Source organism: Sorex araneus, chromosome 5 (genome assembly GCF_027595985.1).
Source record: "Sorex araneus isolate mSorAra2 chromosome 5, mSorAra2.pri, whole genome shotgun sequence".
In the NCBI taxonomy this organism is placed as follows: domain Eukaryota; kingdom Metazoa; phylum Chordata; class Mammalia; order Eulipotyphla; family Soricidae; genus Sorex; species Sorex araneus.
The window spans coordinates 16,030,561-16,044,199 of NC_073306.1; the positions used below are offsets into that span (position 1 = coordinate 16,030,561).

At 39.0% G+C, this 13,639-nt stretch overlaps 1 protein-coding gene across 1 annotated transcript in view; it reads left to right on the plus strand.

Annotated features, from left to right (window-relative positions):
- C5H1orf87 (chromosome 5 C1orf87 homolog) overlaps positions 1-13,639 on the plus strand; it is a 79,833-nt gene that overhangs the window by 31,041 nt on the left and 35,153 nt on the right. The window contains exons 4-7 of the mRNA XM_055140708.1: positions 1,642-1,782; positions 2,425-2,688; positions 4,721-4,842; positions 9,163-9,328. Of these exons, the coding sequence (XP_054996683.1) occupies positions 1,642-1,782; positions 2,425-2,688; positions 4,721-4,842; positions 9,163-9,328 (693 nt within the window). The remainder of the gene's footprint in view (positions 1-1,641; positions 1,783-2,424; positions 2,689-4,720; positions 4,843-9,162; positions 9,329-13,639) is intronic.

Below are 13,639 nucleotides of genomic sequence, written 5' to 3' on the forward strand. Positions count from 1 at the left end.
AAATTTATTTTAATCAGATATGAACCAATGTAAAGACAATTATCTTTGAGAACCATGGTATCATGTATATTTCCATGGATAATGAGGCATGTCTCAACATACAGGGTCATAAGGGGAAGCACCAGTATTCATCAGGAGACTGGAAGAGTGAAGAGAAAGCACAGATTGTAGTGCTTATTGGAATTTCCACAGGAAAAGAAAATTAGACCCAGGGCAGGCAGTTTAGGACTCTCTACTCCAAATTATTCCAAGGAGCTTTAGGAATTAGACAATCCCTACTTGTCTAATATCAGGACCAACATTAGTTTCAAGCTGGATATTGGCTTGGTGTAAGATAAAAGAGACAGTGGAAGTTAAGAAGTCAGGATTAGTTGATTTGCATAGGAAAGCTATATTCACAGGCATTGCTTACTATCCCTAAGGATAATTAACCCTAATTAATCAGGGGCAGATTTCTCCAGCCGGTATGGGTTCCCACAATGTTTTAAAACATCATAAAATATTACACATAAAAAGTGTGGCAAGAGAGAATGGGGTTTTATCAATGATTCTTGTTCCTTCATTTCCCCTATTGTAATTCTTAATAACGTTGCTTTTTTGGGCTTTTTAAATCTCATCATTCCATTCTTGACAAAGCTCACAATTGCCTTTGATGCCCTCCCTGAACCTGTTAATTAACACAGCCTCAGGACACCCTTCTCTCTAATATAAACACCTATGTTCTACCTAATTTTTCTTTGCCACAGACACCTTTCACAAATTCAGTATCTGATAATATATTTGTACTACTTGTGTTAATAATATGATGTTCAAGTTGAGCTTGAGGCAAGATTTCTTCTTTTTTATTTTTATACATTTTATTTTCATAAAGTAGTTTACAGTATTCATTGCAGATAATATTCAAACACCCACCCAACCAGCGAGCATCTTCCCACCACAATAAGAGGAAAGTGTGTGAAGGTCGTTGTATTTCATTCTGGGGCCATTTAAGCTCATATATACAAGAATACAAACAAGTATGTTAAAACCAAACACACATGTGCTACTTTAGGTATATCAGTGGGCTAGAGTATAAGAGGTTCAGGAAATACTGCATCACTTTCTTTCAGGAGCTTTATTTTATAGTCTCTGGATCTTGGCCATTAACAAGATTATGTGGTGCCGGGGGTAGTTTGTGGGTGTGACTGCCAAGCTACTGGAAAACTGGAGACCTGGGTGGAGGAGGCCCAGTCCTGATCCGAACAGGCTTGGAGATCTCAGCCACGGGTCCCGCATACCTGGGTTCCTCTGTCGATTCTTTCATGGGTGAAGCTCATCTGAGCATGTGGAGAGTGACCTTGAGCATGGTTGTGGCTGAGTTCTGGAGGTTTTTGGCTGCCAAGGCTCTGCTTGGGGCAGGGAGGGAAACTCAACCCGCCCTCCTTCAAGGTGCCCCAATAAAGATAGCCTGGCATGGGGTCGGAAGATTCTGCTAAGCTTTCTTCTTTAGGGACTCAATAACTCCATGACTATGTGGGCTAAAGTTAACTGGAACTGCAATATGTTTTAAGAAATTGGTTTACTCTTTCATATTACTTTTGGTTCTTTCTTTTTCTCTACCATATTCTGTTCCTTACTGCCCTTTATCTTTGTTTATTTAAGGTTCCCAACCAAGCAACTGTCCATTGCAGCTCTGTCCCAAGTGGAGACCAGACCTTGTCCTATATCCATGGTCTCCCCAGGAAAAATCTAAGAGACTTGTCCTTGGAACAGATGGTGAGAGATGTCTCTGACCAACCTGAGGTCTGTATAATTAGAATTGATATCTAATTATAGATATGGGGTGTATCACATCCTTGACTATACATTTTGATGTATAACTGATAATTAAGATAACCTGAAGAGGGGTCTGTGAACCATCGACTTCATACGTCCAATCTGTCTATTGGTAATGTTCCATGTGCAGTATTAAGTATCACAGCTGAACTCATCTTCCATCCTCTACCCTCTTCCATTTCAAGAGTATCTAAGCCTGAAAATGGCCACTATAATCCCAGTTCACTTAGAATCTAAGTATCATCTTTGATCTCAACCTCTGAGGACCGGATCAGCAGATCCAATGGGTCTCTCATATTTGTTATTATAATTTTTCATAGAACAGATACATTTTATTTATAAGGAAAACAATATATCTTAAAACGCAGCCTAACAGAAGGCATACCCTGGAACAGTTTTTTTTTTTACCTTCTTCAAAAGCAGAACTTCCTGCCTCACTGTAAACTAATGAACGTCCCTCAGAGTAAACAGATCTTTACCATCATTGGTACAGATTGCTGTTTTGTCTTCTTCTAGAAAAGTCCTAGAGCTTCATGGCACGTCTATGTTTCTGTATTGATTTCTGCCATCTCTTTAGTACAATTTTGTGTTTCTTAATTGTTCTGTCAGGATGTTGGCCAGAGACCAAGTGGAACAACAAGACAAGATAATTTTCTTCTTGCCTTGGTCCAAAGTGAACTCAAGTCACGCCCTTTGAGTCCCAACTTATTAGAAAAACTTCAAAAAGAGCTGAAGATCCTGGATCCTATCTCTTCAGGATTTCTTCTCCAATCTCAGCTAAGCCGCCTCTTCCTGAGACACGATGTTCCTCTACACCTGCCAACAGTAAAGATCCTTTGCCAGAGATTTTCTAAAGAGGACTCTCCTGAAATGGTATGTCCAGCTTATTACTTAAATTCTAGATTCCTTGTGTTTATCTGACTCATATTTTCCCATATTAATAGAATTGTAATATTAGTTTATTTCTTAAAAGTAACTCTTAATAATCTTGTCAATCAACCTTATACCAATTAAAAATAATTTGTTCCATCCATGTAGCAGCTAACTACAAAATCTCATCTTTTCTTAAAGTTGAATTGTATTTTACTGTGTATCTGTGTCACTATTTCTTTATCCACCTACATATTCTTACTGACTTGTTTCCAGGTCTTGGCTATTGTGGATAATGCTGAACATCAAAATGCAAATATCTTTGCCGAGTAATGATTCCAGGATAAGAAATGACTTGATGTTTGACCAATTCTTTCATATTTTAAAATTTTAATGTGATGATGTGTTGTCAATATTTGAATTTGAGGGTGTTGTACTGAGCAAAGTGAGTTAAAGGGAGCAGAACCAAATACCAAATGATCTCTGTAATATGTGGATCATAAAGAAATGGTTAGGGAATGAGTGGTAAGTGATAATAGACCTGGAGAATCAGCTTATAGTACTAAGTTTGCTAATTAAGGGACAGGATGGGAGAGAGTAGTGGAGGAATACTAATACTCTTGTGATGAGTATGGTATAGCAGTATTATATGCCCAAAACATTACTTAAAAAGTATTATAAGTAATAATTGATAAAATTGTCAGATATATCTATCATATAAGAAAAGGAAACATATTTTAAATGATAACTACTTGTTTACAATTGGCACTAGATAAAAAGCTTATTTCAATCTACAATTCTACACAAAATCACAATAGAAATATATTAAGGATTCTTCTTTTTAATTAAATAATCTTTGGAGGACTTTCCTGTCCTGACTTTCATTTCCTGCTCTTAATGCCATTGAAACAGTAACAGGCTTAAATTAATGAACCCACTTGGGTTCACTTATAAGCTGACTCAATCTTCCCAGGCTCCACAGTTGGTAGAACGCCTTTGACCATGATCTCCTATGCCCTTTGTTTCCTCTGTATCAACACCAGCTTTCTGTTAATGGGCCATGTTCTTTCCAATCTTTTCTCTGCTGATAGGTTTTCTTGTGATTTTTTTTTAACTTAGCATTATCAGGCCTTATACGCATATAATCTGTATGTATATATCTGCAAAGTATTTATCAATACTATTATTTTAACATGTACAGTATATAGTATATAGAGAATATATATGAAATGAAGGAGAGAGACAGAAAAGGAGCCAGAAGAGGCAGGCTGGAGACTAAGCTATGCTGTTGTAACAAATAGCTCCAAAGTCTCAGTGGTTTAAATCAACAAATGTTAATTTTTTAATCTCGATTTCCATAATAAGTCACCCACAGGTTTTCAAGTCCCCAGTTCCAAATAACGGGCTAGTCTCCACTCAGGAATCAATTTGGACATGACAGTAGAGGGAAGAAAGGATATTTATGGTGGGTCGTGTGCTAGCAATTACATTCTCAGCCTGAAGCAAGGCATGCCATTCCTCCTTACCACGTGTTAGGCAGAACTGGTCACCTTGCCATATCCAAGCAGATGTCAACCAGGAAGCATGCTTTATCATTGTCCCCAAAGGGCGAATAGATATATTTGGTTTTCAGAAAGTACCAAAGGGGGGGCTGGAGTGATAGTATAGTGGGTAGGGCATTTGCCTTTCACATGGCCAACCCAGGTTTGATCCCCAGCATCCCATATGGTCCCCTGAGCACTGCCAGGAATAATTCCTGAATACAGAGCCAGGAGTAAAAAAAAAAAAAGCACTAACGGTTATACTATTTTTAAATACTGCATGATCTACTCTAGGCATATACATATGTCTTGTTAAATTTTTGAATTATAGTGAGTCATATCAATATATGAATATATACACACTCCCATAGAAGAAATACCTTTTTAATTTAAAAACTTTTAAATCATATTTTCCGAAGAAATTTGATCTCAGCAGCCTGTATTCCTTACAAATAAATTAAAAGAGGATATTGAGTTTTATGCTTAATTTTCAGGTGAATTATGAAAAGCTTCTCTGGTTTTTAAAAGTTGCCACTTCCAATAATCCACAGCAGAGCAAAGGATTTGTGGACAATGATCTGAGGAAAACTCAGGGTCGTATTCTTCAGAGCCGAAGGTATTTCATCCGCTTCTAGGGTCATATAATCCTTTCACTTCTCTAGTAATTAGGGTCTTGGATGACATGCATGGAAAAGTTCACTATTATGTATTCTCTTCACTCATGCTTGGCTTTGCTTGCAGTTTTCTCTCTTTGCAACAAAGTTACTTGCAATAATTATGTGTGTTTCTTAATACACCTAATGTGTATCTTCTCTTATGAGAAGGTAATAGAAAGCCTCACTCTGGAGTAAAAAATGATCAAAGTACTGGTGCATAGCTCATCTGTGAAATAGTCTTCCAGAAATGTTCATTGGAAACTCCTGGATTAAAGGCATTGACAAAAAATAGGATAAGATCAGATAAAGAAATCAATAAGATATAGAAAAATGAGATATAAAAATCAATATCCTTTCTAAAGATATCAAAGGGGAAATAATTCAAAGGAAAAGAGAACGTGAGGAACATTATTAGAGTGAGACACAGCAAAGCTTGGTAATCTCTGTGTTATTCCTGAAATGTGACCAAGAGGAGTGTCAAGGGGTATAACCTCCAATGCTGGAAGCCTGGCTCCCATTCTCAGGTCTTCCATTAGTGACTCTGTGACTTTAGGTTAGTTGCTTAACAGATACTCTGTGCTTCCATTCCCCAGCAATAAAATGAAATAATCATTAACTCCATATATTTGTAAGACTAACAGAGTTCACGAATACAACATTCTTAGAATCTACCTTATACTTAGCGCTACGCAAGTTTTCTACTACTGTCAAATTCACCTACCAGAAGGCAGTCTTTTCTCTTACAAATAATATAATATAATAAGAGTGATGGTTCACTCTCTGGGGGAGAAAAGCAAGCTGCAAATATGCTTTTTGACTGAGGTTTAGACTTGATTACCTTCTCCAATGTGTTCTTTGGAATGTATGCTTGATTCAAGAAGCACTCACTGAAAGCCAGCTGCTTGCTAGGCACACTTTTCTGGGCATACTAAACTCAGAGACGAGCAAATCCCAGTCTCCCTCACACTTAAAGAAAATGAAGGTACCATGTGGCTACACCAAATACTGCTGTGAAAGCAACTGTCCAATGGAGAGCCACACAATCCTAGAAATTCCAAATATTCAACAATTATACTTCATAAATACAGAGCACTAGATCAGGACCCCAAGAGATTGTAACCTATTTATTAGAACCCAAATAAGAGTCTTAGGAGTTTTTGACAGGAAAGCTTCCCTGAACCCTAGACTGGATTTGACCTCTTGGTTTGTGGCACCATAAGTTTTTCCTTCACCAGATCAGTTTATTTGTAATTCAGTGTTTGAGAGTGAAGGTTCAGATCAGTTTCCATATGTTCTCTCCATAGTTCTCTCCAGGCTCCAAGAATATAAAAGATATATAAGACGCTCAAGGAATATTTGTTGTATGTAAATGATACCCCGATTCTAAAATCTGTGTTCTTGTAACTTGCAGGGACATCTAGATATGTGTGTGCCCTCTCTCTCTTATTCTCTCTGTACATATATGTATATATATTCATCATTATTATTATTTTTAAATACCTAAAGAGATTGTTTGAGCTCATCAGAGAAGGTGCTGTTTTATATACAACCAAATAGTACGTTTGTGGAAGTGCAGGGCAGATGGCTTGAAATGGATTCAAGATCTTTTCTAATTAATGTGCTGCTCAGGAAAAGACCCTCCCATGTTCTGTCAGGTAGAACCTTTAATGAGGCAGTTCTGTGATGTTTACAAAGGCTCCAGCATCCCCAGTGGCAGCAAGAATGGCAGCAGCTTTTATCACCTAAGTTGGACCAGATGAAAAGAACTCCCACAACAGGTTTCCTAAGAAACCTACCAGCTGCAACAAATGGGTTCCACACAGCACCTGCCTATTCCGTACTGGGTATACTGAGCTGTGGGTCAAGGCTTTGTGAATTCTTGCCCCCAGGAACTGGCACAGAAAAACGGGGATGGAGGGGCCAGAGGAAGGAAAACTTCTGATCGAATCTGTTACAGAAACATCTGATTGGCAAGATCTGGGCCCTATGTCCTCTCAGCAGAGAGATGCTACTGAAGCAAATAGTTGGTATTTTCCTCTGCTAAAAGGAGAGGCAGACTCGAGAGCTGGGAAAGTCCCTATACAGGGCAGAAAGGCACAGAAACTCGATAGATTGCTAAACCCAGTCATTATTCCTTTTGGGACCACGCTTGGGAACAATATTAAGTAGCTCAGAATGGTCTAGTTTATAGTTTGGGGACTGACTTTCAAGTAACAGTCACAAAGCAAAAATATAGAAGAGGATCTTTATGAAAAGATTTACATATTTATGTCTATTATAAGTATATGTATTAGTGTGTATAATATATGTGTGTATGTATACATATACATATATACTTAAGCAGACTCACAACATTTTATTGAGACATCTGAGGAAGTCAGTAATGAAATAATAATCAAGGACATTGAATTGCAATTCATGGGATGCTTTTTTGAAGGGAAAGGCAAGGAATCTTGGAAAAGTTTATCAACCAGAAGGATACTAGATCTGGGTATGGAGATCAGTTAGCACTGGCACTGTCATCCCGTTGTTCATAGATTTGCTCGAGCAGGTAGCAGTAACGTTTCCATTGTGAGACTTGTTACTGTTTTTGGCATATCGAATATGCCACAGGTAGCTTGCCAGAGAGGGACAGAGAAATCGAACTTCAGTTGGCCCTGTGCAGGGCAAACACCCTACCCGCTGTGCTATGTTTTTAAACAATTACTTTTTTTTTTTGAAGATGTGTGTGTGGGGAGAGAGTTGGACCACACTTGCACACTTGGTGGTACTCAAGCCTTACTCCTGGCTCAGGGATCAGTCCTGGTGGGCTCAGGAGTACCCTGAGTAACTATATGGGTGCTGGGTATTGAACCCAGGTTGGCCATGAGCAAAGCATGAAGGTCAATTATGAGCATAAACTCCCATCTTATTATTCACTCTCGTATTAGCTTAAAATTGACCATGGTTGAAGTATTTACACAGTTAAAAATTTGCAATCTTGGGGCCAAAGAGAAAGTACAATGGGTAAGGTGCTTGCCTTGCACACAGATGACTCAGGTTTGAGCCCAGCACCCCACAGGGTCCCCAAGCCCACAGGAGTGACCCCTGAGTTTAAAGCTAAGCTAGAAGTAAGCTGGGTGTGACTCAAACAAAAACAAACTGAAATGCTGCAAATCACTACTTTATCATGGAAAAGTGACTTTTAAGGATTTTCCCAGCACAGCATCAAATGGAAAATGATTTGCATGAGTGGAGACTGGGGAAAGATCATAGAACGTTCCTCCAGGGAAGTACCATTTAATATGCTACTGTGGAAATTAGAAAGTTTTCACTGTAGATAAGGTGGCCCAGTTGGGTTCAGAAATACCTGTGCCATTGAATGTTGAACAGGTAAATGTTTCTAATTAAGTTTTGTAAAATAAATGGTTGTAATGCTTTATTTCCCTTCTGTTTTCCACCAATTTTTTAAAGTCACAATAATTATATCAACCACCTTAATAATGCCATATATTTTTATGTCATAAAGTAGGTACAATATGACATCAAGTTTTTCTTCTGGGGTCTCCAGATGCAAAGAGGAGATTCAAAGAGGAAGCAGGAAGTTCATCTGGTTCAAGATTTCCTTCTTTACAGTTTCTTTTTTTTTTTTTTTGCTTTTTGGATCACACCCGGCGACGCTCAGGGGTTACTCCTGGCTCTGCACTCAGGAATTACCCCTGGAGGTGCTCAGGGGACCATATCGGATGCTGGGAATCGAACCCAGGTTGGCCGTGTGCAAGGCAAATGCCCTACCTGCTGTGCTATTGCTCCAGCCCCTCTTTACAGTTTCTTAGGAATCTGAAAAGCACTGCTTTGCTTTGCTTGTAGCAATGAATAGTTTGAAAATTTTGTTTATCATCAATAATGATTTGGAGTTCAGAAAAGTAAGATCAGATTAAATTAAACTAAACTATAATAACTTAAAATAAACTACTATAATCACTTTTGTTTTTTTTCTCTCAGCCTGGAAAAAAAATAGAGAGAAACCTAGGTTATATATTTTTGGTCTATGTTCTAATCAAATCATTTGGTACCTCATGGAACAGAGAGCACAGAAATCCATAGACTGAACAGACTTTATTTATTCTGTGCAATGACTGCACACACGATCCCATGAACAGGTTACAAAAATGCAGGAAGCCTTGTTGGGCGGGACGCGGGTAGCACAGTGTGGAGAGACATGAGATCCGTGTGAGAAGCCTCATAGCTACTGCGGGTGGATCATCTTTACAGAGTCTTTCCCCTGTGCCTCCAAATAGAACTAGCTCTCAAGACCCCAGCGCACAGTCTGAAGTGAACAAGAGCCTGGTGGAGATCTTGAAAATGGCACTAAGAGCAGCCAATGGCAAACTCAACATAGAGAATCTCAGTCTGAGTTTTCGGAAAGAAGATCGCTCCTTCTCTGGGTACCTGCCGCCACCCAAGGTAATCAAAATTAGATTTCAAATCTGTTCATCCCTAGGGACTGTCTTGCATTCTGGGTCTTTCAGAAAAACAAATAGTTAGATCTGCTTTGTTCCTGTGGATGATATTGAACAATTGTTTTATGCGCCACCAAATAAAATGCGAAGGGAACAATTAATATTACAGAGTTGCCCCAGGAAATTCTTCCACTGAGGTTTGTTCTGTGTAATAAAAGAGAATATGAAAATATTCACAGAATAAGTCATACTGGCAAAAATGTTTCATGTTTCCCAACTCCAAGTGTTGTTACTCACACCTTCTACTACCTCCCAGTGGTCAGTGCATGCTTAGGGACATCACATTTTTGGACCTGATTTTATTTATGGCTAATGAAGTTTAGTATGCTATTTTGAGCATTAATTATTATTATAAATGAGTTTTATAAAATCAGGTTTGCATCTGTATTCACGTACCATTAGAAGTCAAACAGATCCCAGTTAGGAGAATATCTTATATATGAAGAAAATAATAATTATTACCAAAATTCTCCATGACAACTTGTCTTCACCAGCCTTGATTGAGTTCTCACTAAGTGCCGAGCATTGTGCTTATTATATTCTCTAAATTAACACTTACAAAGTTAATTGCTTAAAAATAAATACAAAATCTGGTAGATTTTATAATGCCTGCATAAGAAATGGAAAAAAAGTGTCATCGAGGCCAGTTGAATCAATCACAATCACCCACGGACCTGTGAGTCAATGGAGAATCAACATTCAAAGTATAGGCAAAAAAAAAAAAAAGTATAGGCAACTACTAGAGATTGAGAACCAGAATTGAAATTCAATTAGGCAAAATACATATGGAATATTTCAGTGAATTTAGACACAAGAACCAGAATTCTAGAGAAGTAGAAAGAATTTAAAATAATGTGAGAAGAATACTTTGTAGGAGAAATTATAATATGCCTGCTATATAGGTTGGTGAGGATTGGAATGGAGACAATGAGAAAATTTAAAAGAATTAGTAATGCTTACTGTGGACTGAAGTGATAGCATAGTGGGTAGGGCGTTTTCCTTGTAGGCGGCCGACCCGGGTTCGATTCCTCCGCCCCTCTCAGAGAGGCCGGCAAGCTACTGAGAGTATCTAGCCCACACGGCAGAGCCTGGCAAGTTCCCTGTGGCATATTTGATATGCCAAAAACAGTAACAAGAAGTCTCACAATGGAGAAGTTACTCTTGCCCGCACAAGCAAATCAATGAACAAGGGACTACAGTGCTACAGTGCTACAGTAATGCTTACTAAGAAAGCAAGGACATAAAATGCTGAAGAAAGTTCTATTTGTGAAGCAAAAAGCAGGGTTTTTGATGCTTTTATATTTCAGTCCTCCAGTCATGCAAAGTCAAAGCTCACATTAGTGTGTAGAAGCTTGTGTAAATATGTGTCAATGATACCCGTGCAAACATGTTTCACTTGAAAGAGAAAACATGACCAATTTCACACAGCATAAATGGCCTTTATTATGTTTATGAGAAAATTAGTAGAAATAGAATAAGAAACAGCAATTGTCATTATATTGGAAACTATATAACAGTACCAAAGAAGTTTGAATTGTTTTCAGATGATGCTAGTAAAACAGGACATAAGTGACTGGAAAATCAAAATAAATTTGCTTAAACTGTTTGAGTATCAGATTTTTCATCTGGAAAATCTGGGTTCCAAATATCTACCTCCTGTGTCTATTGGGAAGATTATTTGATAAGTAGATGAAGGCACTTAGCACTGGCTATCAGAGCAGACATTCTTCCCGCCACAGCTGGCCCTGAAAGCTTAAATTTGTGGTTCATATCCAAGGAAATAGGGCACATTTTCCTTGAAGCTGGTCGGCCTCTTGTGAGCCATCTGGCATCTTTTAAGACATCTGGAACTCACTCAAAGTATATTACAGTTCTGGGAGGCATATAAAATAAAATTTTGTTTCACCAGAATGTGAGACAAATTGAGGCCCAAGGGACATTGGATATAGAATTCAGCAAGATGCACCCCAACATCTTGCTTTAGGACATAGAGCTTCAGAGTAGACTAGGAAAGGCCATCGAAGTTAGAAGGGTTCTTTTTTCCCCTTTCCACCAGTAGTCTAAGCTCTTTAGGATGACAGGAAGAATCCCAGAATTCTAAGTATCTTGTTAAGTCTTTGTTATCCGATCCTCAAGGGATTGGCAGAGGGGGAAACACCTGCCAATGAACTTCAGAGCAACACTTCAGAGCATTTGTGGATTATCTGTAGGATTAACTGTAGGTTCTCTGATAAATAGACATGATCTTAAAAGATAATCATGGATGTTATTACTCAGATCAATGGAATTTTGACCATTCTTAAAGTATAGTGGAAAAAAACCCCACAAATGTCTGTCTTTCTAGCTCTGTGGCTTCAGTTCTTCCATTCGTAGTGTTTTCCAAAGAAGGTGATGAGACCTCCCCTCTACCCCCTACTCAGACCAGAGACTCTGTAATGATGGAGTTGGATGATTCTAGTACTTTTTGGTGAAACTGGTGGGTGCTCTCCATTTCTTCGCATGAAACCCTAGCCAATGTATTGATTTTTTTTTTCTTTAAAGGGGAGACAGTACTCCAAATTCCAAATGGAACCTTCTGCTCCAACACAAATTTTTTTAAACTGTGCTATGCTTTTATTAATTACATACGTGATGTAGAAAGATTCCACTCATCTGTGGAATATAAAGTAGCAGAATGGGAGACTAACACCCAACACTAGTAGAGATAAGTACCAGGAGGTTTGCGCCACGGCTTGGAAGCCGGCCTCACATGGTGGGAAAAAAGGCAGCTCAGATAGAGAAGGGAACGCCAAGCACCAAGTAAAGAGTGTTTGGAGAACCCACCCGGGATGAGAGACACGTGCCAAAAATAGACTATAGACCTAACACCATGACCACTCAATACCTCTATTGCAAACCACAACACCCAAAAGGAGAGAGATAAAACAAAAGAGAATGCCCTGCCACCGAGGTAGGGTGGGTGTGGGGGGGATGGAATGAGGCTGGGGGAGGAATACTGGGATCATTGGTGGTGCAGAATGGGCACTGGTGGAGGGATGGGTACTCGATCATTGTATGACTGAAACACAAGCACAAAAGTTTGTAGTCTGTAACTGTACCTCATGGTGATTCACTAATAAAAAAATTTAAAAAAAAAGAAAGAAAATTACATACATGATGAATGTTTCCGTGTAAACCAAGTTAGCTTTATCTCTCATAGCCTATTCTGCCTCCTGTGTTTCCCATTATTGTTAGTGGGGCTAGTGGCATGATTGTTTTCCAGTTCCTCAGGTTAACATGTTTAGGATCCAGGAGTAGCCTCTGACCACTGCTGCGCATGGCCCAAATTCCCTCATCCCTCCCCACAGACTCTAAGGAGGCAATGGTGGGGAAGAGGAGCAAATATATATTCTAACAACAAGATGATGAAACATCAACTCACACTGTTTAGTGTCAGTGAATCAGAATTATTATCCATTATTATAGTTTGCTGTTTTAAGCAATTTTGAAGATCTCAGGTGATCCTGACCTATGTCCTGATTTCAGTTCTCTAGAACCATGGAAGTGACTGCATGCAGATGCAGATGTGAGCATATCAGACCTGTTTGACAGTCTTCCTACTCCCTGCAATCCCCTGCCGAGATGGGGATCTTCCCTTTCGGTCTTGCTTTCTCTTTCTCATCCTTCCCTCAGTTCGGTGATCCAGACTGCACTGCTCCCTGGAACCTGGAAAAAAGTCATTTCCTTAAAAATAGCCAAAAGGCACATGAAAAAATGCTCCACATCCCTAGTCATCAGGGAGATGCAAATCAAAACAACAATGTGATATCATCTCACACCACAGAGACTGGCACATTCAAAAGAACAAAAGCAACCAGTGCTGGCGTGGATGTGGGGAAATAGGGACCCTCCTTCACTGTTGGTGGGAATGCCCACGGTGCAGCCTTTCTGGAAAACAATTTGGACAGTTCTTCAAAAACTAGAAATTGAGTTTCCATATGACCCCTAATACCACTTCTGGGAATATATCACAGAATATATAGCACAGTAGAAATGACATCTGCACCTATATATTCATTGCAGCACTGTTCACAATAGCCAAAATATGGAAACAATCCGAGTGCCCTAAAACAGATGACTGGTTAAAGAAACTTTGGTACATCTACACAGTGGAATACTATGCAGCTGTTAGGAGAGATGAAGTCATGGAATTTGCTTATAAATGGATAAACATGGAGAGTATCATGCTAAGTGAAATGAGTCATAAAGAGAGGGA